Here is a 26,016-nt window from a genome sequence, read left to right on the forward strand (position 1 = left end):
GCTCATCACCCCACCCTTGCCTTGGAGCTCTTGAATACCGGTGATGGTAATTCGGATACCCCATTGGAACAAGGGGAAAGTACCGGTACTCAAATTTCCGAGTGGGGTTGGTGAATTTGAGATGGTCAATGGCGTTGAGGTTGGTCGAGGGCGAGGATGGGCGAGGGGGATGGAAGGAGAAGGATAAGGAGGATGATGAAGATGATAGAGAACTGACATGTATGAGGAAGAAGAGGGGAAACTTGAAGGACGTAAGAGAGCTGAACAGCAGATACTGCTGGAGATCAAGAATTAACAGATTGATTTGCATGACATTGTTGTCTTGAGAATAGCTCACCTGAGCTTCTTCATGTTGATGATTGCCTCCAATTTCACAATTTTTTGGTGTTTTGGTTCTTGTGTGCGTGTTTATTTCATCATTTCTATACGTATTCTCCTTGTTTTCACCTTGTCTATTTATTCTTGTACGTGAAATGCGCTGGATTGCATGGGCTCGATGCACTGCACAATGGAAGAGAACATAACGAATGCTGTGAAGAATGCAAGCAGTCTCTTTTTTGTTTGAACATGGAAATGTGCAGGAAGACGATGGAAGGAGGATCGATCGTATCATCTCATGCCATGGTTCATGCGTATGACACAGCTGCTGCAAGCTTGAGTTATGACCCGGAGCTTGTCGCCTCTGAACAAGCATCTGCATACCTTCCTGTAACCAGTAGCAGGCAGAGAGCTTGTAACTTTCCTTACTATGACTCTCAGGAAACGCAACGTAACCAGGAGAGGTCGAAGTTTGCTCAGCTGGACTCTATCCGATCGTGGTTCAATGACGAACTTGACAAGTTAGAAAAGCGAAGAGACAAGGGGCTGTTCACACAAGATCAAGTGTGTTGCATGTAAATGCTGTATGTCGCTGATGCAGTTTGCACGCAGCTTGACTCAGAAGTTGCTCTTCTGATCAAAGAGCGAGACTTGAAGCTGAACTGGTTATCTTCCAAGAACGATGGAGGTCGAGGGTGCTATCGTGCCAACAAGCGCAGGCGCGGAACGAATGACGTGAGTAGCTTGACATGAATCAGTGTGGATGTACTCTATTCATTGTGATGTGCAGAATCATATTGTATCCACCACTGAAGGATTGCCCGAAGAAGTTTCTCGCCCTGCTTGTACACAGGATGTGATTCCAGTAGCGTACAGCATGATTACGTGACATGCTTGCTCTGCTGATTGCAGCTGCTTATTCCTCCTCGTCCTAGCAGGCAAGGGGCATGTCTGCCATCCATGGTCACTTGGTGGATTCCTCCATTACGATCCCGGCATGACGTGAGCGGTCCTTTTGACCTGCTGCTGTCTGATCATTGTCCAGCACTCGATGCTGTCAGATTTCATGCTCAAGTCCCGGAGACGGAGAAGCGCAGATAGCAGAGTTATGCACCCAGGTAGTCTCGGATCCCCTTGATGTCAGATGACTCTGTGCAACAGGCTCGGGCAAGAGAGGACGTGACAAACGATGTGCAAGGCAATTTAGGTAGGAAAGCAGAACGGGATTGGGAGGAGGGCCAAAGAGCAGGGGCTGGAATTAAAGTTTTGGTCGCAGGTTTAAGTGGGATGTCATCAAAACTTATGAGACCTACCGGATGCTCAAAGCTGAGGGGAAGGTCGACGATCCATGCCTGGTCAGTTCACAGAGCTCCACCTCAGTTCTCCGAGACTCAATTACCTTTGTCCTCAGATTACAGCGAAGTTGTTCAATGTGAACAAATCTCAAGTCAGCTCGTGGTACAAGCAGCGAGAGATGATTCGTGAAAAGGTAGCTATGCAGTGATGTTCGCGAGGCATTCTTAGCTTTGTTCAGCTCGGAGAGTTGGGAGCTGTAAATATTTCTTTGGACTCGGACAGCATGGTGAACAACCTATGAACAACTTGTGTTTTGAATTCCTCTGTTCTCCTATACTTCTCCCCATCCCTCCCTTGCTCATTTCGTCAATGAGACTTTTGCAGGGACATGAGCTGACGTGTTCATCGGCGGTGGAGCGGTCTGCTGGGTGAGGATAGAGATTTTTACTGAGCTATTTCACACCTTACTATTGTGTTCTCAGTGGCACGTCAGATATGAGCATGATTTGAAGATTAGTCTTTTTTGCACGACCACATTCTCGTACTGTATTTACACCATTGTATGCAAAAATGAAAGAATATACATTGTATGTTTGAGGTACTGAGCTGACCAATTATTTTAACCTGTTCATGACGTCTTCGAGCCGATGATCCTGCTCCATCGCTTTTCGAATCTGAGCAACGTGAATCCTGAACATCTCTCCATCTTCCTTCAACCCGAAGCGAACGGCGAGGCATGCAGGAATCCCATCTCCTTCCCCGCAGACGACTGGCGACTGATGTGTTTGCAAGGAAGTGTCACCATTGCCGAAATAGTTGGCGAAGATCTCTCCAGCCGTGGGGAGAATAATTGTCGTGCGTACATAGGGTGGCTTGTTCTTGCAACTGTCATCTTGACAGTCATCGATGCCTTCATCCCAATCCCTGCTTTCAAAGCTAAACGAGATGGAGCGTTTCAGCATGACCAAGAACCCGCAAGTCTGAGAAGACTCAAATTCTCGTTCTAGGGACAAGACTATCCTGTAGCAGCAAGAGGCCCTCTACCAACTCAGTAAAGCTTGACAGAGGAAAATGGCGAATTGCTGTTCAGTGTTGCAGGCAACTGTAGATGCTGACACGCTGCGCCAGCACCTATACAATCAGCTTCCCTTCAAGCTCATGGCGATTCTGCACCTCAGATAGCAGCACCCGCTCCTCGTCTTGCCTGGACGCATCCTCCCTCCTCGTACTCCTACTCCCGTAAACTTTGAACGCTCCGTGGTACAGGTACCCCTTGGACTTGGTTCTCGAATGATTTGTACCCCCTCCAACAACACAAAAAACTCGAGGAAGGGGTGGGTATATTCCGAGCTGAACCTACCCCCGAAAAGGTTTACGTACCAACAATTATGACATCGATTTTCTGTTTTTACATCAACCAGTTTTTAAAACTATGCTCGTCAGGTCCACCCCTGCATTGCCCTGTCTTTTAACCCCCTGCCATACTACCGTGTGTTCCCTTTTAAAAAAAACTTTACAGAAGATGTACCGAAACTGACGATTATAAAACTTTAGTACCGTCGAAATTGTTATCTGAATGATTAAAGAGTACCAGTTCAATCTAAATCGTTTTTGAGTTAAGCCTGTAAATCAGTTTTAGATTTCTGCCTATTCACCCACCTCCCTTCTCCCTTGCTCGGACCCCTATCTTCCTCAGCACCCCGTTGGGCCGCGCCGTGACTCCCGCGTGACGCACTGCGGCAGCGCGCGAGTATGCGAGTCGCTTTTTTTAACTTAACTTTGAGTAAATGAAAGACAACGCCGGGTCCGGGCCTTTAATTGTCATCCAGGGCCGGGCCCTCCGGAGTCCGGGCTGCCGGGCCAGTCCGAAGTCACCGGACCATCACATCACTCAAATGATGACTTAACACGGTTGCTGACGCTCAGTCCGAGGTGTTGACTCTGCACTACCCGTCCTTTACATAATGTCTACTACCCGTCCTTTTACATATATTATCGGATTTGTGTGTTACTTTTCGCACCCGTACTTTCAACCCTTAAAGTGGGGGTACTCATCGCTGGCCCCCTCGGAAGTACCGAAGTTGTATGGGTGGGGTCAACCAATGGCAAGGTCGACGATCGTGGTGCTGCCGTCCTGTGGTACAGAAGTTGCCTTCACGAAGGGGTAGGGTAGTACCAATATCCAGGGGAGGGGTTGAAATCTTTTGTGCTCCACCCACCTGCCTGTACTCATTGAACCCCACCCCATCCCACAAACCGTACCCCACCCCACCCCACGGTCTCTGGAATCGTGTCAAAATTGGTTTGGACCCCTGTATGATCTGAGAATTGAAGAGGTCGTGATAGCCATGGAGAGAAAGAGGGGGGTGGCGGGGGGGAGGAGGGGATGGGGGGTAATAATACCTTTGTGCAGGGGTAGATGAGGTACAATAGCGGGGTAATTACAATGGAGGGTGGTACAGGTATACAATTCGGTCTTATCTGATGGCCTAGAGAGAGGTGTTAGGAAATGGTCCTGGTACAACAGGAGGCTCAACCTCAGGAGCAAAGGTGGGTGGTGAATTGGTCATCAGGGGGTCTTGGTGGTAGGGTACAAATCAAGCATTGGGTAATAAAACGTGGGTAGTGAATTTTGGAGGGTAGGGAGAGGGGGTGGTGGGATAACAAGAATAGTAGGAGAATGGGGGGCTATCACAGGGGTACGGTTTAGGATTTGGGGTCCGAATAGGGGGTAGGTATCTGAAATGCATCTACGACGACTCATCCCTGAAATGATCCAACAAACATAACATGTTCAAACGAGGATGAGAGGCATCAACACCCAAACATAACGTTGCATGCAAGAGGCATCAACACCCAAACATAACGTTGCATGCATGTAAGCTGAAGAATAAGGGGAATACTAATCACATGTTCTATCAAGCAATGTCAACAGTATGTGAGATAAGATCAATGACAAGTACAGGCAGCAGCTAATGAATGCCTTCCCAGACAGCCGCCACACCAGTCACTCGAGAACCAAACACAATCACAGCGATGAAAATACAATTTTCATGCACATGAAACAAATGTATTCGATTCCATTTCAGTTACCTACCTAGACACTTCACTATGTTGTTGCTGCAATATTATTACCACACCTCTGATCGACTAGGCCGCAGTATGTTGTTGCTGCAATTATTACCACATCTCTGATCGACTAGGCCGCATCGTGCCACGTGATCGCTAAGCCCGGCTCATTGCTTTGATAGCTTTTTTCTCATGCTTGCTGCCTGTGTGCAATTATGCTTGATTTCAGAACACACCACAATTCACCTTCACAAAGTGAGCATACTTAGTCGCATCAGCAACATAATCGCTTGCATGTAGGAACTTTTTATCAAACGTGCTGACGTCTCGACCAGGGACTTGAAGATTTTTCTTTCGCTGGGAGTTTGCATTACCTGCATATCTGTTGGCTCTTCGGTTCAAGCGCACACATGCCTGTAATGGAGTTTGCAGAGACCGACTTCAGGATTCCTCTCTTTCATCACTGCTGCAACTCGTCTGATTCAGATCAGCAAGCACGTGCAGAATATAACAGGTTAATAGGAGAGATGCTAGAGCGTGAGGCTCATCTAGACGAGAACATGTCAAAGAACCATCTCTTCGTCCAAGGGTTTAGTCTCAACAGTGAAGAGAGTCAGCATTGTGGTAATTCTTGCAGGCCCCTCCTGCATTCAGTATGATGGATCTTCATTCAGACAAGGGAATTTTCTCTTGAAAAATATCTGTGTATTGTTAAAGTGAGCTGTGACAAAATGATGCAAATTAGACTGGAAAGAAATCATTTTCTTTCTAGGCAAATTCTCTAATAAGTGTAAATTAAATGTTCATTGGGGTCTCTCTGCAATCGCTTTTTGTCTGATTACTCTCAGATAGATCTGTTTGCATTTTATTCTGCAGGTCAACTTAGATGATTTTTGTGCTCATCCAAATTATGCAGTTGAAAGAGAATCTGTCTACATCACATGCAGAAACCAAGCAATTTTTTTTGTGCCAAGGTAATATGGAAGTAATCTATATGCTGCAAATGCAACGCAGATTGTTGATCAGATTAGTTGGGTGCATTCTTTTCTTTCTTCAATTCAAGCAGGGCTGTCAAGACGACCTGATAATCTTGTTAGTTTGCAAATGTTGACCCCACAACACTAGCTTCTGCTTTTCATCTGCTTTCTCACATTTTCCATCTTGCCTATCACCAACTTTTTCCGCTCTCCTTCCTTCCTGCCCTGAAACGCTCAAAAGCTAGCTAGCTCCTGCGCTCCTTCTCCTTGGTCTCACACCCTTAATCGCTTCCTTGTTCCCTCCCGCGACTATGATTACCTGATCATCGGGATCCGAATCCAGCACCCTCATAAGAGCCCCCTATTACCGTTCATCGTGACAAGAATAAACAAAAGCCGAGCAGTACAAACCTCCGCAGCCTCAGTATCTTTGAGATGTTTCCACAAAAACATGCCGTACTGATACATAGCATCCTGTGAGTGCCTCAGTAACATATTCACAGAATTCAATTGTAAGACTCGGCAAATTCTCTTCTACAAGACAATGAGGAAGAAGCTCTTCTCTACTCACCAGATCATCAGGATTCTTCTGTATCAAGTCTTCATACATCTCTGACATGGCCTGTTCATTCGAGATTCATCTCGGGGGTACTAGGAATCTTGGTCGTTACCTTCACTCCCACTAGGTCACACAGCATTTCTCTTCCTTCGTCGCCGATGAAAAGCTCTTTGTGAACATAAAAGTTATGACCCTTGGCCTTATCATGTAATCAGACGGAAAGAATTTTCACGCGAGCAGTAAGATTACTTTGAACGTGGCGAATGGCATGCTACTAATCTGCACATCTTCTGCAAAGAATCGAGTGGTACGAATCCCACCAGTCAATAGAGGCGTCTCAGCCTGCAGCATTCAGTCATGCCACGTTGAAGCATTATTTTCTCCCTCCCCTCACCTCAAAAGATTTGTCTGCCAGCCGCTTCAACCTCAGCACATATGGCGAGGTTATAAGATGCAGAAGGCCAGTTGTCGAAGCTCCGAAGATCACAATTGCAGCTGCCATTCCCCACTGCATGGCGGAGGCCGAAGCATCTCCAATGACAAGAAGAGGTCCTCCAAAGCTGGTGAAGCAGAGAGAGAAGAGAGACAAGAACTTCACGCGCTTCACTCCAAGAGCGAACGCCCCTTGGTACACGAAGGACTTGTCAACTGTTCCAAACTCATGAGAACGCAAGAAATCAAAGATCTGTTGCTCCTGTGCTGTATTCCATCGGATTTCAGGCAGTCCTCGATCATTGAGCACACGGAAGATGCCCGGTACTTCTTTGGCAAGCTCGTGCTCGAGCACGTCCATCGTCTGCTCCAGGCACACGAGAAAGCGCTTGCTACGGTTGATCTTGACCGTCTGCGGCTTCATGCTGCCAGACAGCATTAGGAACATGGTCTCAAGATCTTCATTCTTGCTGTCTCCAGCTTTATCCGCTGATCTTGAGGAGCTTTGGTGTCGCGTGGATGATGCAACGGGAGCGCAGGCAGAAGCAACACGCATGATCGGCGCAGCTGAAAAGAGGGAGAAGCGGTGGGCTTTGAAGAGAGAAGACATGCCCTTTTGGATTCCAATTGGTTTCATCTGCACAGTAGCCGCGTGTATCTTTGACGAGAGGGAAATGGATCGGGAGAAGGTCAGAGCAGAGGCGGAGTAGCAAGGGGTGTAAGCTCTGTGACGAGCAGACATTTTGAAGGGGGAGGAGAAGATGAAGCGGAGAGAAAGAGTGTATGACGGATGAGAAGAAGAAGAGCGATAGAATATCGAGGGGGGTGCCATTGTCAGGCCTCGAGCCGCTGCTGCTGCTGCTTCTCTCAAGGTTGTTGGTCCCCGCATTGCGGCGCCCTCGGTCAGCAATACAGCGAGGTGGGGTGATGGATTCATGGGGTACTACATGTTGATTTACCCAAATGTGACTCAAAAGGGTGGGTACAAGTATGAGAAAAGACTGGTATTAGCAACATTTCAATGTATTCCAGGGTGGGTGGTGATTTTCTGTGGGAGAAAGGGGGGTGGGCTCTTAGAAGCTGAAGTCCGGGGCCCGTTGGGCCCGGCAACCTGTTTACTCAAAGTTGGGTTGCAAGAACTGGTCTTCCATCATTCTGGATAACGGGTTCTGACCTCTCAACTACCGGAACCATTGGCGTCCCTCACTTGGATTGAAGAGAGTTGGCGCATTGTAAAGGAGACATGTTTTACCCCCTAAGAAATCACAACTGAAATAACAGATATTTTCTTTGCATAAGGTGATATCAATCTCATGTGTACGCCATTATCCCTTGGCATAACAATTTCATGCAGAGTGGTTGAAATCGTAATTAATTTGAGAAGCAGAAGGGAAATGTTTAGAAACACCCCTGTCATTTTGTGTTTATCGCACAAATATTTGGAAAAATCGTGAAAATCAGGACCCTTGGGCAGAAATACCCTCATTGCAACCCTATAAAAGGACCCACCCCTCGGGTTGATGCAGTAGGTACCTTTCAACGCCCACCTCCAATTGGGGACTTGCCTTATCATGCTCCGTTCGGGACCCCAGAGGTTGGGTAACACCCTTCGCTTCTTCAATTAGAAGTATTGCTATAAAAATGCACATCCTTGCCACTTTCCCACCCGACAATACCCGTGGTGAGCCATAACTACCCACCCCCACCCACCCCTGGACCAGCTTGAAGGGCTTTGCAGGCCTGCCGCAACCCACCATGATTCGGGAGATGATGGGTTGGAACAGGCGAGCATGGAGGACTACAGACAGAGAGACATGCTGTTCGGTTAGTTAGACGAGTGTCAGAGAGATCGACGAGAAAAGAGGCGAGATGATTCATGATTGGTGCTTGAAGATTGATAGGAAGAAGACAGGGAGGGATAGGTGAGGAGCGGAAATGGTAGGATAAGTTTCGGTGAAGTAGGCCATTGGTCTTTCAAGTATCCAGGCAGACAAGAGAAGTTTCCAAGACGACTGGACGACGTACGAGGGGCATGAAAGATGCAAAACAGCAAGTGTCACAGAAGAAGTGAGCTGGTCAGAGGTTGGAGCCGAGCGAATACGTGACTGGATGGGGCTTATTGCTCTTAGACAAGAAGGAAGGAGAAGTGCGAAGAATTCTATGAAATTTTGTGAGAGGTCAAGTAGCATCTGATGCAGCAATCAGGTGAGAGGTGACAAGGAAGTGATATTCATCGAGAAATGTAATTTTTAAGCTTAGAATCAAATTCGACTCGCTTTGTAGCAAGGATAAGGGAAAATGAGCGGGAAAGCACTGCAATACAGCCAGAGCTATCTGAATGAGATTCGATGAACATGAGGTTCAGGAAGAAAAGCAAGATGATGATCAACTTGCAAACTATGAAGGAAAAGCAATCGGCAAGGCCCATGGGTATGCTAGGTCTTGAATAGGCACCCATTGTGAGATACAAACTGTATAATTCAGTGTGAATGTCGTGACCTGCTCTGATTTGCGAAGTCTGAACAGCCTTTTTTGAACAGAAATATCTCAGTAGGCAAGTTTTGCTTTCTCAAGAACCGTCGGCGATAGAAACTGAAAAACAGGTGTTGCCATGAACTGGCAACACCCAAGGATTGATCCTTATGGATCTTACGTTGACCCATATGGGCATGGAGGGATGGATTACATGCTTGGGATAAGTCAAGACGATCAACATTTTCTCTCTAGCGGCACCACACGCGAGTACGAGGAGCTAGCGAGGAGGAAGGCGGAGCACATGGAGGCCGCCGAGCACATCGCGCCGCAGCACAACCACCCCATGAATGCGGTCAGATCAAGCAGGTGTTGCTGTGGCATGGTCAAACACGGAATTCACTGACTGAACCTTGCAGATTGACAGAAAAGGTTCTCCGTGAACACTTCCACCTGCCTCTTGTCGATGTTGCAAGAAAGTTCGGAATGTGCACTACTGCGTGCGTTTTGTTTGCAACGCTGAGCATTTCTTGAGAATTTGGGTCAGGTTCAAAAAGCTTTGCCGCAAACAAGGAGTAATGCAGTGGCCGTGAGTCAACGCGCTTTCCATGTGACGTTTGATTTATCGTTTCCATGTCTTCAGCCATCGAACGTTGCGCAGCCTCGAGAAGAAGATTGCTTCTCTCAGAGCTGAGCAAAAGTTTACAAATGATCACAACTCAATCGAAGATCAGGCATTCTTGCTCAAGCACTAGCCAGTGACTCCGAATGACTAGATTTGTAGGTTAAAAAGTTGCAACAGAAAAGAGAAGCTATTCTGTCTGGTGGACTCGCAGCACTGGAAGGCGAAGAGCTGTTGGCTTCCACTTCTGATGACAGCAGCAGTGTTGACAGCAGAAGGTAACCAATGAGGTGTTTTCTTCCTGTTGTTCTGACGGCGATGAAGCACCGCCTGTTCGGGGAATTCTTCTCCACGCGCTCACGATGTTCTGAGCAACCTGGCACTGGACGACTCAAGTCGATATCCTGTTGTTCCTATCGGCATTCGTTTTATGCTCTTGGCTGACAGGCAGTGTCGGATCAAACTCTTCTCAACCAGAGGAACGTCAACCTGCACGCTCGAGAAACTCCACTGAGAGATCAGAGGAGGTGAAGAGAATTTGTGGCAGACGATGAGTCTCACTAGTGTCTTTTAGGAAGCATTTAATGGTTCAGAAGCCCGCGATCACCCGTCGCTTATCGTAAAACCGAGCACCGAGTCATCAGCGCGACCGGAGAAGTTCGATGTGCGGGCACTACATAAGTGCTTCAATTAGCTGACAGTTTGACAGTTTTCCTTCGGAGGGGATTTCATGCAAAGGAACATGCCACGAGGGCGCGGGATGATGGCATTCCAAGACTATCACGATCCCTACGGGTCAGCAGCCTGAGTTTGATTTGGCGGTACTCTGACTTGGCCTCTCCAGTCGCATGGGGCCTATGGGGCCGTACAGACCGCGGGAGGGGCCAATGGTGGGTAGCAAGATCACAAGGGGATGCTAAAATAATGGATGCTGGCAGTTCGGGCCAGGACGAGGCATCCCGTACCCTCCAACCTCCGCCTACGCACATCCGATGCCCATGGCGGGTCACCATCCGGCCATGTTGGCTTGCAGAGAGCCATTCGTGCTAGCTTGTGACCGATGCTGTCAGGATGTGGTACGGAGATTTTGCAAGAGATTCTGGGGCACCCGACCAAAGGTGAGCCTCTACATCAACGCCAAGTTGTCAGGCTGACTGTGTGGAGAAGGACCATGGCGGCCCTGTCCTCCGAGCATCCAGCTGTTCTACAGCAGCAAGTGCAAAGCTTGATGCTGGAGATTAGCAAGTTGTCATATGCTGCTATTTCCATTTGTACTGAATCGACTTGCAGCTTACATACTGTCGTACGAGCCATCACAAAAGAGAAGGACGAGTGGGCTCGGAAATGTGAACGTGAGGCGACATGCGACTGAGAGGGGAACTGGCATGAGAGGATTGGACGCAGGAGCACTGGCTGAAGCCGAACACTTCCGAGAATCTTGTCATCAACTGGAGGCGCAACTTCAAGCTCTACAAGTGCAGGTGAAAAGATGAGAGCGAAATCGATGCATCTGAGAAGTGCGGTTGCAGGGGAGCAACAACTATCGCCAACGTGCTGAGGATAAGGTGAACGTCTTGGTTCCTCCCTCGTCGTTGACGTCTCGCAGGCCATTGACGAGATCTCACGTGACGTCAACGAAAGTCCGCCAGAGGTTACGAGGAGAACGGAAAATTTTGACAAGCTCACGATGAGTGACAGGACGGGCGATGCAGTCAAGATCACCTTGACATCGGCAGCGCTTGCAAGGAAGAGACTGAGAGGCACCGGGTATCCTCGTGCTCCTCCTCGTCTGCTTCTCTCTCTGACACTCGATGGGATCAGGATGGACCGTCGCTCTCCGCTTCTGACTTGGACGCCGGCATGCACGCGCCATGGACCGACATTCACCCCGATTGATCGCTTGCATCCTCTCCGAGCTTTCTTGTCCTCTTCATCTCCCTCTTCGTTGAGCTGCTCTATCAGAGGAGCCTCACGAGTGTGACTTACTTTGTTGTGTACTAGCTCTGCAACTGCTCATTGTCGTTCAAGAAACTTTACAAAGATCCAACGTACACGCACGCATCAGTCGACAAAGTTTTTAACTTCATAGTCCCCATACAAGGCCATGTAGATGTATGTCGGATCCGGGTTCCCCGAGGTCACCCTTTACTCAATCTCGGGCAAAAGCTGACTAGGCACTTCAACGACGGTCATTGATGACCTGAGGCTTGCGATGGGCCAGCCACGCTGACTCAACCGCCCGAACTTGCTCGACCCGCAAGTCAGTGGCATCGGGGGTCGTCAACATGGTTGGTCCTACACTGAGGTGCCTTGAGACTGGTCGGCAGTCAAAGATGAGTGCTGCTGGTGTCATAGCTTATAATCAGCACGTGTAAACATGCGATGTGACAAGACATAACGGGATAGTGCGACACGGCTGAATCATGTGTGAAGTTTCACAGGTTCCTTTCGATGTCTAAGTTGTCGTAGAATGTCTTGCTGTTTGTCAGCTTCTTCTTCTTTTGTGACCGAGAAAGTTTGGGTCCGCGCTTTGAGCCAATCTTTCTTGACGACTCACCATCTGACTCGAAGAGGTCGTCTGCAGGAATAGCTGTCAGACTTCATCGCATGCAGGAGGCAAGAGGACATTTACCTGTGAACGGGTTGGCAGAACGATTTGGATTGTCCGGATCCTCCTGCAATGATACGCTTGAGACATCTTTCTTCCCTACATTATCAGCAGAAGATTGCTGGGATGGAGACGAAACTTCGTCAGAGGATTGATTTCCGTTCTGATCCTGATCCTGATCCTGATCTTCTTCGCCATCAAGATTGCTTGATTCTTCCTCAAGTTCTTCTTCTGCCTAAAGAAGCAACTTTGAGTGGAATCCTTGAAACTTGTGATACTAAGTTACCTCTTTGATTATTCGTTTGTCAATGTTCTCTTCCTCTGCTTCAGGCATTTTCATTATCTTCTGTTGCTTTTCTATCATGTACTCTCGCTGCGACTTCTTGGAGGTGATTGTGTCATCTAGCTCTTCAATGCCTGTGATACAAGTAGACAAACATCACAAGGGCAGATTGTAGACAACAAAAGCAACTTGATATGTTCAAGACTTCGTCGCGGAGGCCTCCAAGCAGCTCGTCATCCGTCAGTTGAAACTCCTTCGCTTCTGTTGCAAGGCATTCATCACCGCCTGACCATCAGCAACGACATGCTAACAAGCATGATGATCATCACCTTCAGAATCTATGTCGTCTGGCAAAGGAGGAGCAAGCGATCGCAGATACTTGAGAATTTTCTCTTTGACCTTGGGTTTAAGGAGCTTGGCAAAGTCTGTACGCTATTGAATATAGACTAGATCAACTTCATATCAGATCACAATTCAGTGAGAACAACCGTTTCTTCTGGCTCTTCGTCTTGTTCAGATTCAACGTTTTGCATCATTTGTTGCTTGCGAGCCTTCCGGGCTTCCTTGAATAGGAGTCAACGCTCGGTGGTGCAAATTTTTGCGAGTTGATCCAAGAAACAAATACCTTGCGAGCTTTTTCCTTGTCATTCTTTTCTCTACAAAATTACAGCCATCAGAAGATCAAAGTCAGACATTGCGATCAACCTCTGCTTCTTTTTTTCTGCCATTGTTCGAATCTGCTCGCGCAGCTTCTCTTTGTTTCGGAGAAGGCGCAATGCTTTCTTTCTACCATCGTGAGATCCACGTCCTCTCAGTCGCTCTTTCAGTCCACCATTGATTTCGCAGATTAGCCATCGTCTAGCTATATCACCCGCCGATGCACACTGACTGTATGTTGTCACATCCAGGCAGAAGAGGCAGAGGCAGACGACTCTGATAGCGGAAAGGAGCATGACAAAGCGCGGTTGCAGCTGTCTGAAGGTGTGTGTGCTAATCGATGTTGGCTTGCAGCATGTCAACCTAGACAGGAGGAGGAGGAGGAGAGCAGGGAGGAACGAGGACGCGCCATCCCTCCCATCACAGCCATGGTTCCTGCTTGGTCCTGCAGGAGACGCATCGGTGTCTGCGAGCTCGCCTCAGAGAAAAATCAATAAACTTCACCCCTTCGCAGTCCACCGTCAAAGGGGGGTGGGGGTGGTCAATCTGTGAAGAAGCTCTGCACGTGCGGTCATGGCCAGGAAGCCCAAGGGAGGGCGGAGGGAGGGGAGGAAGGACAAGGCGGAGGAGAAGCCTCTGAAAGGAGAATCTGATAGCGAAGATGGAGATATGCAGGTCGAAGATAAGGCTCCTCAAGGCAAGCTGGCAGCTTTCTCGGCGGCCAGCAAACAGCAAGAGAAAGGTAAAGGGAACACCTTCAGGAATAAGCAGAGAGTGCTCGTCCTGGCGTCAAGGGGTATTGTCCACAGATTCAGACATCTCATGTTGGATGTCCTAAAAATGCTCCCTCATGGTGCAAAAGATGCGAAGATGGAGAGCAAAGATCGTCCGTCAGTGATCAACGAGCTTTGTGAAATGCGTGGGTGTAACGGGGCCCTGTACTTTGAGACACGGAAACACAAGGATCTGTATCTGTGGGTAGCAAGAACCCCACATGGACCAAGCGCCAAGTTTTTGGTAAAGAACATCCACACCATGGCTGAACTAAAATTTACGGGAAACCATCTTATGTATTCACGACCATTCTTGGTGTTCGATGCAACGTTCGAATCTGAGCCATACCTGCAATTGTTAAAAGAAATGTTCATGCAAACGTTTGGAACGCCAAGAAATCATCGCAGAAGCAAACCGTTTGTGGATCACACCCTTTCTTTCTATGTACTCGATGGGCACATCTGGATCAGAAATTATCAGGTAGCCAAGAACGAGGACACCGGGGAGACTTCGCTGGTGGAGGTGGGTCCTAGATTCTGTTTACAGCTGCACAGAATCTTCGCTGGGGCGTTTGAGGGCACAACAGTCTACTCGAATACAGACTACATCAGCCCCAATGTGATCCGCGCTCGCGAGAAGCTGGTCAAGGGTGGCAAGTACAAGTCCCGCGTACAGGAGAAGAAAGAAGCTATCCTGCGTCAGCAGACCACGCCCAAGGTTGAGAATCCTTTTGCTGGAGTCTTCAAATAGATTTCAGCTGCCTGACATGTGAATTTCATATCATTTCGAACCATCGAGGTGGTTCACAGAATTTTAATGCATCAGCATCACTTTGAATGTCGAAGTCATAAACGTTTTCATTTATTCATCAACATTCATTCTATTTTCTTTCACTTTTCTTTGCAAACTCTGATGTTCAAAGATTTGCCGAATTCACGCTACCAAAAATATCTTTGATGGCGAGACATAATTAAACAAATAGCTTCTCGATCGCCTCCGCCTAAAAACAAATCTGGATCAGTCCATGCACCAAGTTTGGAAACTTCAGTTCACCTGCTCTGGGGTTAATTTCTTTGGAAATTTCACCTGAACTCGAATGTTATCTCAAGCTACAAAAGAGTCAAAATCTTCACCTTCATTTGTATTTTCAGGTCGCCAGTCTCAGATGGAAACCCATGGATAGGCATTCCCTCACCCTGAGCCGGATCGCTTGTAAGAAGCAGGGAGGCAGGCAGGGAGAAAGGCAGAAAGGAATCATCACCTTGATCACTTTAGTCGAATATGGGCCCGTGACTCCAGTCTCCTCCACAATGATATCACGACCATCCAACTGCTTCACAGTTCTTGAGAACCCGACAAGGGCCTCCTTAAGTGTGATTTCCATGGTCATGTGAAGGTCATTCCCCTGTAAAGCAAGAGTAACTGAAAGAAAAAGTGAGGTGCGCTTGCGATGTCATACCTTCCTCTTGAACACGCTGTGGTCCTTCTGTCTCAGCGACACTATCACATCGCCAGGAACTTGTCCAGGACTCTGCTCGCTGGCTCCTTTGAACTTCACCTCATAGCCGTCCGGCGCTCCTTTTTCTACAGTCATCTTCAGCTCCTTGGGCTCATTCTTGCAACGATGCTCTGACGGCACTTGTTGCTGCTGCTGCACGACGAAGCCTGGTGCAACCTGCTGCTGCACCATCTTGACTTCAGGAGGGCATTCCCCACAGTCCTTGCAATGTTCCTTCCTCCAGTTTTGCCTGCCCTTGCAATTTCTGCACACGACACGCCTCTTGATGGACATGGACACGTCGTTGCCGTTGTACATGTCCTCCAGGGACACGTGCATGTCTACCTTGGCGTCTGGGCCTCGATTTACCCCGCGCTGTCCCCCCCCGAAGAAGGCATCGAACGGACTCACTGGAGCATTCTGTCCCTTTTCGTGCTGATCAAGACCCTCGTGGCCCGCATGGTCATACACCATCCTCAGCTCCTCGTCTGAGAGCACTTCGTATGCTCGCTGAATCTGTTGGAATTTCTTGGCATCCCCTCCCTTGTCGGGGTGATTCTTGATACTCAGCTTTCTGAAAACTTTCTTGATTTCCGCAGCATCAGCATCTCTGTTCACTCCAAGAACTATAGGACAAGGCGCGTTACAAAGTTGTCGAACCCGCACTTAAGCATCAATACATGCAACAATCAAAATGGGTAGCAGACATGCATTTGCTTCTCAAGAAAGAAGTGATAATAGGTTGAGGTACAACAGAAGAATTGGAGGACTTGAGCTAACACCATCAGTCAACGTCCTTGAGGTTACACTCGTGCGCAGCAGCGGTTCTTCCACTGAAGCACTTGGCTAACCACAGGCCGAGTGTGTTGGAAGCATGATGCATACACAGTTGTGGAGAGGAGAAGGAGGGCATTAGCATTGAATCACCTACCTTCATACAAGTCAACCTCTTCCTCAGCGTACGAGACGCTCAGGCCCAGCGCCAGGACGAGCACGACGAGGAGCGACCAGCGCATTATGGCACTTCTTGCGAGATCCAACAGGACGACTACGAGTCAGGTAGGGGTAGGGTGGGATTCAGGGAAAGGTGGGGGTAGTCTGCTCGCTTGTGGAGATGTATGGTAGATTTGGATTTTGGGAGGGGTGTAGCACCAGAAGGGGTACAACATACGAGGCATAATATAGACTAATGAGAAATTGTATAGTCCTTCAATCGAAACATCGAGGATCTTGAGGTGCTTTCATAGACCATCATCAAGAACAACTCAAATTTCACCACCCTTCGAACAGCTAGGCATGGTCCGGGGATGAGGGGTTGCCACGTGGATGTAACGGAAAAATCCTTCCACGTGGTTCTTCTGTAACCGGCGCTGTCCGTGATGCCGGCAGTGGGCCAGCGGTCCGTGATGCCGGCAGCCTGACTCACAGGCTCCGAGAGTCACTGCCGGCATCACGCCGCCGGACAGTCGGACACCGGCTCCGCCGCCGGCGATCTGTCCGTGATGCCGGCAGTGAGCGGCGGCCCGGCAGGGTGAGATTGCGGCCGGCCCCGGCCGGGCCGGGCAATTGAACCCTGACCGCCGCCGTGCGTGACTTCGGAAGGCTTGCGGTACGGTCCGGGATCGGACTGTCGCGAGTCGGCGGCGACCGACTCTTCGGAAGCAGTTCCGCCGGAATGTTTTAACTAAGTTGACTCGACTTTGAGTAAACGCCCGGACTGACAGTGAGTCAGCCTGGGATGCGACTGACTCGTGAGTCGGACCGTACTCCGAGCCAGGCCGCGGCCCCGGGCCCGGCAGTGACTCGAGTCACGCCCGGCCGCCGAGTCCCGGAGTCCAGCCTCGGCGACGGGCCCGGCCGGCCGCCGGTAAGGTAACTGAGGCGGGTCTGCACAAGCCAATGGTTTTTAGTTGGGCAGGGTCGGATCATGCGGGCGATTGGCAAGAGATGAGCAAGGGATGAAGACGAGAGCGACGAGATGATGCTTCGAGCTGGAGAGTCAAGTGACAGGAAGAGATGATGCTTCGGGCTGGAGCTTCAAGTGACAGAAACTGCCGAATGTCTCGCCCTCTCCTCCACCTTTCACATTCGTTGTCCTCGATGTCGCGATTGGTCATGCCTGTACTTTGCTCGCTCGTGTGCCTGGTTTCAGTTTCACTGGCGGATCGGGGTTTCCATTCCGATGCTACTGCATGTATCCTGTCACCTCATCCCGATACGTCACGAAGTCAGTTTGTCGCCACGTTGCGCTCAGCAAGGAATAAGGTCGGGCATTGGTTCAGACTTTTTCATGCTTATTCCTGGTTGATCAGATTGAAGGAGGGGCAATCAGTGGGCTCGTACAGGCATTTTGTTGAGGATACTCTTCCTATCCTGAAGTTTGATCGTCACAGGCAAGTGTGTTTCATCCATGGGATCGCGCCTTGTACCTGTCGCAAACAGAGAGGAGAAGCTTCCTGCATGGAAGCAATTGGAATTATCCGTTCCAAGGGATGTGAGTTTAGTGATACTCATATTTAACTCCGCCTTGACGTTTTATCGAAAGCTCTCAAACTTTGGCACTAAGGATCATATCTGCCTCAATCTTTTTCCCCTTAGAGGAGACGCTTGCCCCTGTCGCAGGTTCTGGTTACCTCAACGCCGCCTCGCTGCTCACTTGCTTGTCAGCAACGATCTGTGGAAATCAAAATCTTGCACAGTTCGTGGCAGGCAATGCAGCTGGAGGAATCAGCGCTGCTGCAATCAACCCCATTCAGGCGATACGGTGAGTAGTCAAAGACAACATTCGACCACCTGAAATCTGAAGCTCATCTCAAGTGCCGCGACGTTTTCAAAGATGGACAAGAATCCGAACAGCAACCCTCATTTTTTCAACACTGTAAGCAATCTTGCTCGAACTGCCTCCCTCTTAAGCTCTTCAGGCGAAGGAGATGGCTGCCAAGGGCGGGATTCGACCCTTCCTGCGAGGCATTCGTCCTACGGTTGGACGAGATCTCGTGAGCAAAGAGATTCACTTGGCAGGCAAATGATGAGATGAGCTCTACAGGTTTTTGGTGGTTTTTTTTCGTTCCTTCGTCGGGACTTCACAAGCCGTATCTCTTCTGCAGAACATCCTCCAAATCCTGTTCTATGCTTCGCATGTGACATTGCGGCAGCAACACTGGTTGGACTCTGAAATCAACCTGCTTTCCACAGTTTTGACCTTCTTACAGGCCACAACATTTTCTTCTCCATTCAACTATGCTAGAAATATCATGTTCTTTGCAGCTGATGAAAACAAAGGCGATGATGGTGTGTCAGGTATTCGAGCCCCCCTGGTGTACGAGAGCTTAAGACCATGACTCTGATTGGTGGCCTCTTCAAGAAAGCTGGTGAATTTATGAGACCATCGTTGGTACGTCGACTTAGCAATCCAACAGCTCGTCAACGCAACGTTTGGCAATCGATGGTGTTCTTGCAAAATAATCTTAAGATAGGTAACTTGTGGGTACGAAGGTTGCATGCTTGACAGCTCTCAGGTGTTGCTACGCTGCGAGTCGCTTTCTCCATGGCACTTGCAGCAAGCACTTACCGGACATACACAGCTTTTGAAAAAAAAGAAAAATCCGAAGTGTGATATCAAGAGCAATGTTGATTAATACTTTCTGTGAGTATTTTAGGTTGAAGGAGTAAACAAGTCTTCAAGCAAATTTCGGATGGCAGATTGAAACAATCACTGCATCGACGTCCATTCGCTCAAGGAGTCACGCGATAGCGAGTGTCCATGGGCTTCCACTCCGGCTGGACCGTCTCGTGCAGAGGGAGCGGAGGATGTGAGAAACGATCTGGGGAAATATTCAACGATCCGTTCAAACTCAGCGGAAGCATGTTGTCTTTTGCCATTATCCAGAAGAGTTGCACATGGCGAGTGAATTTGCCTTCAAGTAACTTTGATGAGGTTTCGAGAGTTTGCATCCTGAGGTCCCGTGCTACATCCAACGTGGTGCGACCAAGAGGACAGATGCCTTCTTCAAGAACGACGGTCAGTATCAGAGGTTGCTGCCCCATATCCACCACTCTGATCTGCCATCGACAGTCAGACTTGACATACAAAACCTGTCAAAATCCTCACCTTGTTAGAATTGCAGCCAGCAGCGTGAGCTAAGTCCTCTGCGATGGAGCGAAAAAAGACATTCTCGCTGCAGCCAGCATCCTTGAAGCTCATGTCTAGTTGTATTTGAACCTTGCATTCTTTCGAAGGATCTGAGCGGCTCGACCTGGTCGGTGAGAGCTTCTGAGGACTTGTTGGCTTGGGAGAACTGCCACTTGAATCCTCGCCGTTGTAATATGCTTTCATCTTCTCAAGCGCTTCCTCTTTTTCGTTGCTCGTCATGGCTCGGAGACGAAGTGTGGAGTCAATCTTTGCAACAGGGTTCTCTTGGTTTTGGTTTGTCTTTCGTATGTTCCAACTTGATCCCGGTCTTGTTTGACTGCTGCTGCTGCGGATGATGTGCTTGATGGACTGAGGCTCAGACTCCATCGACTGCCGTGGCGTCAAGTTAGAGTGTGAACCTCGAACGAGCGAGAAGAGCATCACTGCATTCTTACATGGACACGATAACTTTTTATGTCGTCTTGCGGTTCGTGTCTACAAACTTGCGAACAAGACTCGACAGCGCCCATGATGGGTTCAGTTTTAACCTGATGTACAAACACGACAATGATCACGTTCTTGCTTCTTGCAACAGTTATCGTCGACAAGTCCGTCAACGACATCTCACTTTCCCCTTCTCTTGCTCTCACCTCGCTTGGCTGGCGGTAGGCTGCTTGCTCTGAGCTTGATCTGCTCTTCGACTCTCTACCTGTGAACTCGGAACGCTCCGCCCCTTGTGGGCTGATATCATGCCCTCATGAGGCTTCCGTTGAACAGAGGTACCGGTGCTGACAAGAGTAAAGTTCTAAGATCAATGTAGGGTAGGGTATCTACCCGTACCCCCTCTTGTATCTATATCTTCCTCAATCTGAGTGGTCATAAGTCATTTCTTTTTTCATATCAGCGGTCATTTTCAAGACATCTTATTTTTCTTGGGTTCGAGCACTTGTTGACAAACCTGAATCTCTATTCCTACTCTTGTTGTCATCGAACATTTCATGAAATTTATGTTGCTACTGCTTCAATTACGTTACAAAACAATTACATTACACCAGTTACTCCTCTTCCCATGCCTTGCGAGCCTCGGAGGGAGTGATGCTGGTGGGGTTGATTGGCTTTAAGGAGTCGACGTCGGGGAGCTTGTACTCCGATTTCTTGCTGAGAAGCAGAGCAGTCAGCTTACCTTTCAAACATTCGCAACATCGAAAGGGCAGAAAAAGAAAGTGATGAGAGCCGGAAATATGAGAAAAACTATTCACACGACCAGCCCAACAATACCAAAAGGGGGGTGTTTCCTTTGACCAGAACGACCAAGGAACGAAAACTGACAGAAAAGGCAGGAGGAGACAAACACATACCGATATTCAGTGGATGGTCTGGGAACATCGAGTTGCTGTCGCATCTGGACGAGCGTGAAGGGGAAGAAGACAGACGCGATCAAGTTGCGAATGACATCTCCTCCAACGCTATCGGAAAGATCCGTCAGTACGGGCATGAACTCTGTGTTTAAACTTACTTGTAGACCTTCCTGATCTCATCGCGGACGATTGCAATAAGACCTGCACACATGCAGTGAGGTCAAGCAAATTGAACGAAATGCAGTCACACCAGCAAAGAACATGTAACACGTGAAACCAAGCACCCAGAGATTGTCTCTCCACGCCTCCTGCTCATGTTTCAGTATCGATGTCAACATCAAGGCGAACGGACCAAGGCAAAAAGGATGATGATAGCAAAGAACAGGAGGCAGCTGGCAAACATGAAGCGTTGTGCCATGACGAGATCCTGCATCGAGTCAGAAGCGAAAAGAAGAGAGGAATCCTGTTACATGAGAAGAGTGACTGATCGTGAACATAGATAGCGTGCATTTCTCATCGCGCAGTAATCTCACGCAATCCCCAAGCACATACCATGGACACTGTAAGTTCGATCAAAAAAAACAAAGCAGTCGGATCAATAATGATTACCGCGCAGCATAGAGCAAAAAGTTTCCAGTCTTCAAGGGAAGGAGGCTCTACCTTGCCCAGACTAATGGAGGCAGAGCAAGTTTCAGTGGAGATCTACCACTTGACATTACAGAATACCTCAAACAAAAGTCGACAATCTTTGACATGTTCAGGATTGACGTTGACCAGAACTCCATACCATTGTCTTTTGAGGTGAGTTCGTTGTATCTTCCTTCAATGACATTCAAGTCTCTGTTGGTATCGCTATGCAGCTCCATGTCAAAGGCAATCTTGAGCCCGTAGCAGAGGACGCAGACGATCACTGTGTAGGGCAGTCCCATGACAACTATGACGGTCTGCAGAGCTGTTAGCGCTTTGTTGCCTCCAGCAATAATCATAACGATCGTCACTGTCCCTATCATGAACGACCAGATTTGCTTCTGTACGGCATTGGAGTATCCATGAGGGCCGTTGGACCCAATTATATTCAGGATGATACTTCCAGAATCGTTGGTGCTGATGACCGACAAAATCATACAAAAGAGCGAGAGGACAATCATGAACTCTCCGACGTTCTCGTACTGCGAAAGAACATCGAACCACATCTGATCAAGCTTCCGAGTCGAAGGACGGATGATCGACTCGCATCCACCTGGTCGAAGGCTCTTAAATCGATTAAGCTGAACCTGAAGTTGCATGCTCGTTGCCCCATATTGTAGAGGATCGCAAAAGCCGTGATCGAATTGTGCGTTCTGATTGATCCTCGTGCACTGTCCTAAACATCCATCGCGAATAGCAAGACGTTCCATCCTCAGGCCAGCGCCACCGAAGACAGCAAACCAGATCTGAAATAAACGTCAATAGAGACACCACCAGCAATAACCCTGGATGAATGAATGGTGAGAGAGAAGGAGTGATTGGATGGAGAAGCAGAGAAAGCCGCGAACTCACCATATTGAAGAGGACAGGGCCTGTGAGGGAGGCGTTGATGATCTCCCTTACTGTCCTACCTTTCGATATTTTGGCAATAAACATCCCAACGAAAGGAGACCAGGAAACCCACCAACTCCAATAGAACACCGTCCACCAGTCCATCCAGACCGCCGGCCCAGACTTTTTGTCTACCACAACGTTGAGCTGTTCAAAAGCGTCGGAGTAGAAGCCCAAGTCCATAAGGTGCTGGATATGATACCCAAAAGACTGGACAAGAAGGTTGAGAAGATAGGTCGTGTCGTCTAGAAACAAGACCATGAAGGCAAGCGCCGACATAGTGCAGAAAGTGATGATGGAAAGCACACGGACTCCCCTTTTCAACCCAGCATGAGCGGAAATTCCTCCAAGGACAGTCATGAGAGCGATGAGAATCACTTGCACAAGATTGCTTTGTTTCGCCCCGAATAATAAATTCAGCCCTGTGTTGATCTGGATTGCACCCACACCCATGCTTGTGCAGATTGCAAAGAGAGTGGTGAAGATCGACAGAGCATCTACCAAGTCTCCAAACCAACCGAACACGTACTTGCCAAATATAGGAAAGAGACCGGATCGAATCGTGAGAGGTAATCCCATGCGGTGCGCCACGATTCCCATAGAGATCCCTACGATGGTGTAGCACATCCAAGCCTGCAATCAAATATTACTCTCAAGAGTCGACGTGTCTACCTTCCACGTCATTACATGGATCCCCCAATGATAGTATGCAAGATTGATGGCAATTTGCGAAATCTGATCGAAGGAAAGGTAACCCTCGGCGACGTATCTGTTGTAGCTCAGATGAAATATTGGTTCTCCAACACCATAGTACACGAGTCCCGTTCCTGGAGCCAAGTGAAACATGGAAAGACAACCACCATGATCTCACCAGAGCCTGCAGTTCCAAACATCATCATAAACCACGTGACAGTATTGTATTCAGGGATCGAATTATCGCCTCCCATCTTGATTGAAGCGTACGAAGGACTGAAGGCAAGCGGTCAGGCAACTGGGAAGGCGAAGCAAATTGAGTGTGACTACCGCAACCAGATATAAGCTATGAAGAAGACCCACACATTCTGCGCACCGATAAAGAACCATGTGAAATTAAATGTGACCCAACTGAGCAAGAAATGAGGCAGGACAACAAATAAAAATGAAGGAAACCTTTTTGTCTGCGCAGTGTAATCGAAGAAATTGTTCTTTTCCAAAACCGCAATCAGTACTACAATAAATGTTGCCACCTTGATCAATATCAGTTGATTAATGATTCAAGCAAAAAGTGTTCTCACCACAGCCCCTGCAACAACAACAGGATTTCCACGCAGGCCGAAAATTTGCATCTCGTGCATGTGTAGAAGTACTGATGCACGTTTCTTAGCAACGTCAATCGAGTTGTCCCTGTGCAGCTCTCCCGAGAAACCATCCCTCTTGATTTTTTGAGAAGGTTTTCTTTGCCTTGTCTTGGTTCCTCCATGATCGCTTTCCACCCCATTGATTTCGATGTCGTCAAGAGCTGTGAGATTCATCGACATGTCCAGAAAACAAAAACCAACACGAGTGGACTGTTACTTGCTGATTACAGTGAACACACCCATTCTGTACGATAAAATGGCTGATTTTAGCTGTCACCTACGAACAGAAGACATCTTTTCAGTAGACAGTTTGCATGCAGGGAACAACAGGATCGGTGAGCGCAACCACAACAAAGGCAAACACTAACAAGCGGAGAATCGTGAAAGTCGAGCAAGCAATGAGCCAAATGTGAGTTTCGCGCAGATTCTGGAACATGTAACAAGTGATTCATCGTGTGAATAAGCTCATGCCTGCCCTGTACGACTATGATCTCAATCATGGATGCACCATCAGGCGAGGCACGCAGTCCCAAGACAAGTAGAGCTGGAAACCAGAGCAAGAGTACAAAGACAAGAAACACAAACTGAAACGGTGTCTTTGTAAGTGACATGGATACACCAAGAACGAAGACTTCTCGCATTCGACTGGATCAGTGGAATTCGACTGGATCACTTCAGATGCTGGGTGAGCAGTGATAAGGCAAAGAAGCACACTCGACACGATAGGAATAAAGACCGGCTAGGCAGAGAAGAAGAGAGCAGAACAACACGCATGACAGTCGTGATTGACTTCGGTTCCATCATTTCTCTCAACAATTCAGGGCGCTGCAATGCGGAATGGAGTGCATGTCACGTCAATGCGCAACTTTCAACAGTAATGTTAGAAAGTCACGAAGGGTGGGGTAGTGCAAAGGGTGGTGCCCTGGGATACATGGGGTGGGGTGGGAGGTAAAGGGGTAAAGACAGAAATCCTGTGTGGGTGTGTTTCGGAATGAAGTAGAGACCACCCCCTCTTTACCCTTCAACAAAAGGGACATGCATACCGTGGGTGGGTAACAAGAAAGGCGCATCTGTGGTAAAGAGCACTGTTGGGGTTTCATTTCCGAAGTAGAGGGTGGTGGGGTGGTATCACGTGGTTCACAAGGGTGGGTCTCCATAGGGTAGGGTAGGGTATCGACAAAGGTTCGGAATAGGCCTGAGGCACTACCGGTACTGGTGCTGGTCAAATGTTGGGTGAGTTATTCCGCAGGCTACCTTATATCACAGAGGGGGTGGTTGAGACCTAGGAAATAGGGGTACGATTGGAATGTTGGTGAAGGGTCCATTAAAATGTGTTAGATCCCAAAAGAACGAAAAGTGATCCAATTGAAGCTGCTCCATTGATATTTGAAACTAGAAATTGAATTTTCAAAATTTTCCAAACCCATCCTGAGACTAGCTAGAAGTTGTGATGACTGTCGGAATTGAAGTAACGTGACCATACCCCGGACTGTCGTCACACCCCCTGATATCACCTGGAGGGCCATACGGTAGTACAGTACCGACTCCGAGTCTACTATCATTCGCCGCGGTGCTCAGCTACTGACCCGGCCACACTGACCCCGTCACGGCCGGCGTCGGTCCCCACATCGTATGGTGCGGCACTTGTCAGCTAGGGCAATCATCAATTTCCAATCAACAAATTTTTGGAGTAATCATTTTCCAATCAACGAAAGTTTGCAGTAATCATTTTCCAATCAACTTTTTGAAACAATAATCATTTTCCAATCAAAACTCCCCGTTTCGTACCGTTACACGTATCTGAAACGGTCGTAACCGTATACTAGGAGGAAGGCACTAGCTATGGTGATGACACAGACTCAGGCGTGGGGAGGGTACGAGGGGAAAGGGGGTGGTGGTGATGTGGGAAGACCGGTGTAAATGACTGCATTTGAAAGGTAATATGGGGGAGGGGGGTACTGGCATAGGATTGTATGGTTGGGGGGGGGGGGACGTGGTGGCGGTGTGTGATGACCACCGGTGTGTTTGACTGATAGAATGGTACAT

At 48.5% G+C, this 26,016-nt stretch overlaps 9 protein-coding genes across 9 annotated transcripts; 3 read left to right on the forward strand and 6 right to left on the reverse strand.

Annotated features, from left to right (window-relative positions):
* Positions 1-2,043: 2,043 nt before the first annotated feature.
* Positions 2,044-2,835, reverse strand: GUITHDRAFT_154660 (hypothetical protein; the record flags this gene model as incomplete). The annotated part of the gene is made up of 2 exons (XM_005825623.1): positions 2,788-2,835; positions 2,044-2,733 (listed from the first exon to the last, which is right to left on the reverse strand). A coding segment is annotated over exon 2 (343 nt), but the record flags the coding sequence as incomplete, so codon positions are not given.
* A 2,875-nt stretch (positions 2,836-5,710) lies between these two features.
* Positions 5,711-7,393, reverse strand: GUITHDRAFT_144089 (hypothetical protein; the record flags this gene model as incomplete). The annotated part of the gene is made up of 8 exons (XM_005825624.1): positions 5,711-5,764; positions 5,835-5,885; positions 5,938-5,979; positions 6,072-6,134; positions 6,232-6,282; positions 6,332-6,418; positions 6,469-6,561; positions 6,614-7,393. The coding sequence occupies 8 exons, from the start codon at positions 7,391-7,393 to the stop codon at positions 5,711-5,713; spliced, it is 1,221 nt and encodes a 406-aa protein (XP_005825681.1).
* A 1,606-nt stretch (positions 7,394-8,999) lies between these two features.
* Positions 9,000-11,641, forward strand: GUITHDRAFT_115251 (hypothetical protein; the record flags this gene model as incomplete). Its single annotated transcript, XM_005825625.1, has 18 exons — positions 9,000-9,081; positions 9,255-9,492; positions 9,543-9,623; positions 9,671-9,712; positions 10,009-10,023; positions 10,070-10,140; positions 10,193-10,272; positions 10,320-10,409; positions 10,455-10,540; positions 10,590-10,635; positions 10,684-10,750; positions 10,816-10,863; positions 11,036-11,097; positions 11,150-11,226; positions 11,275-11,296; positions 11,352-11,396; positions 11,444-11,512; positions 11,567-11,641. 18 exons carry the CDS (start codon positions 9,000-9,002, stop codon positions 11,639-11,641), a joined length of 1,296 nt encoding a protein of 431 aa, XP_005825682.1.
* Positions 11,642-12,180: 539 nt separating this feature from the next.
* GUITHDRAFT_144091 (hypothetical protein) lies at positions 12,181-13,364 on the reverse strand (the record flags this gene model as incomplete). The annotated part of the gene is made up of 7 exons (XM_005825626.1): positions 12,181-12,335; positions 12,378-12,588; positions 12,640-12,770; positions 12,826-12,897; positions 12,966-13,068; positions 13,262-13,292; positions 13,342-13,364. The coding sequence occupies 7 exons, from the start codon at positions 13,362-13,364 to the stop codon at positions 12,181-12,183; spliced, it is 726 nt and encodes a 241-aa protein (XP_005825683.1).
* A 514-nt stretch (positions 13,365-13,878) lies between these two features.
* Positions 13,879-14,934, forward strand: GUITHDRAFT_154661 (ribosome biogenesis protein brix). The gene has a single exon (XM_005825627.1). The coding sequence runs from the start codon at positions 13,963-13,965 to the stop codon at positions 14,815-14,817; it is 855 nt and encodes a 284-aa protein (XP_005825684.1). The 5' UTR covers positions 13,879-13,962; the 3' UTR covers positions 14,818-14,934.
* Positions 14,935-15,176: 242 nt separating this feature from the next.
* GUITHDRAFT_76979 (hypothetical protein) lies at positions 15,177-16,189 on the reverse strand (the record flags this gene model as incomplete). Its single annotated transcript, XM_005825628.1, has 3 exons — positions 15,177-15,263; positions 15,329-15,472; positions 15,527-16,189. Coding segments are annotated over 3 exons (894 nt in total), but the record flags the coding sequence as incomplete, so codon positions are not given.
* Positions 16,190-18,025: 1,836 nt separating this feature from the next.
* GUITHDRAFT_115255 (hypothetical protein) lies at positions 18,026-19,181 on the forward strand (the record flags this gene model as incomplete). Its single annotated transcript, XM_005825629.1, has 9 exons — positions 18,026-18,059; positions 18,233-18,329; positions 18,383-18,443; positions 18,487-18,561; positions 18,612-18,728; positions 18,778-18,821; positions 18,866-18,936; positions 18,985-19,041; positions 19,084-19,181. 9 exons carry the CDS (start codon positions 18,026-18,028, stop codon positions 19,179-19,181), a joined length of 654 nt encoding a protein of 217 aa, XP_005825686.1.
* Positions 19,182-19,300: 119 nt separating this feature from the next.
* On the reverse strand, positions 19,301-20,138 carry GUITHDRAFT_144094 (hypothetical protein; the record flags this gene model as incomplete). Its single annotated transcript, XM_005825630.1, has 2 exons — positions 19,301-19,627; positions 19,677-20,138. The coding sequence occupies 2 exons, from the start codon at positions 20,136-20,138 to the stop codon at positions 19,301-19,303; spliced, it is 789 nt and encodes a 262-aa protein (XP_005825687.1).
* Positions 20,139-22,434: 2,296 nt separating this feature from the next.
* Positions 22,435-23,595, reverse strand: GUITHDRAFT_43767 (hypothetical protein; the record flags this gene model as incomplete). The annotated part of the gene is made up of 4 exons (XM_005825631.1): positions 22,435-22,488; positions 22,595-23,266; positions 23,321-23,460; positions 23,505-23,595. Coding segments are annotated over 4 exons (957 nt in total), but the record flags the coding sequence as incomplete, so codon positions are not given.
* Between the last annotated feature and the right edge of the window lie 2,421 nt (positions 23,596-26,016).

Source organism: Guillardia theta, assembly GCF_000315625.1.
Source record: "Guillardia theta CCMP2712 unplaced genomic scaffold GUITHscaffold_82, whole genome shotgun sequence".
Lineage (NCBI taxonomy): Eukaryota > Cryptophyceae > Pyrenomonadales > Geminigeraceae > Guillardia > Guillardia theta.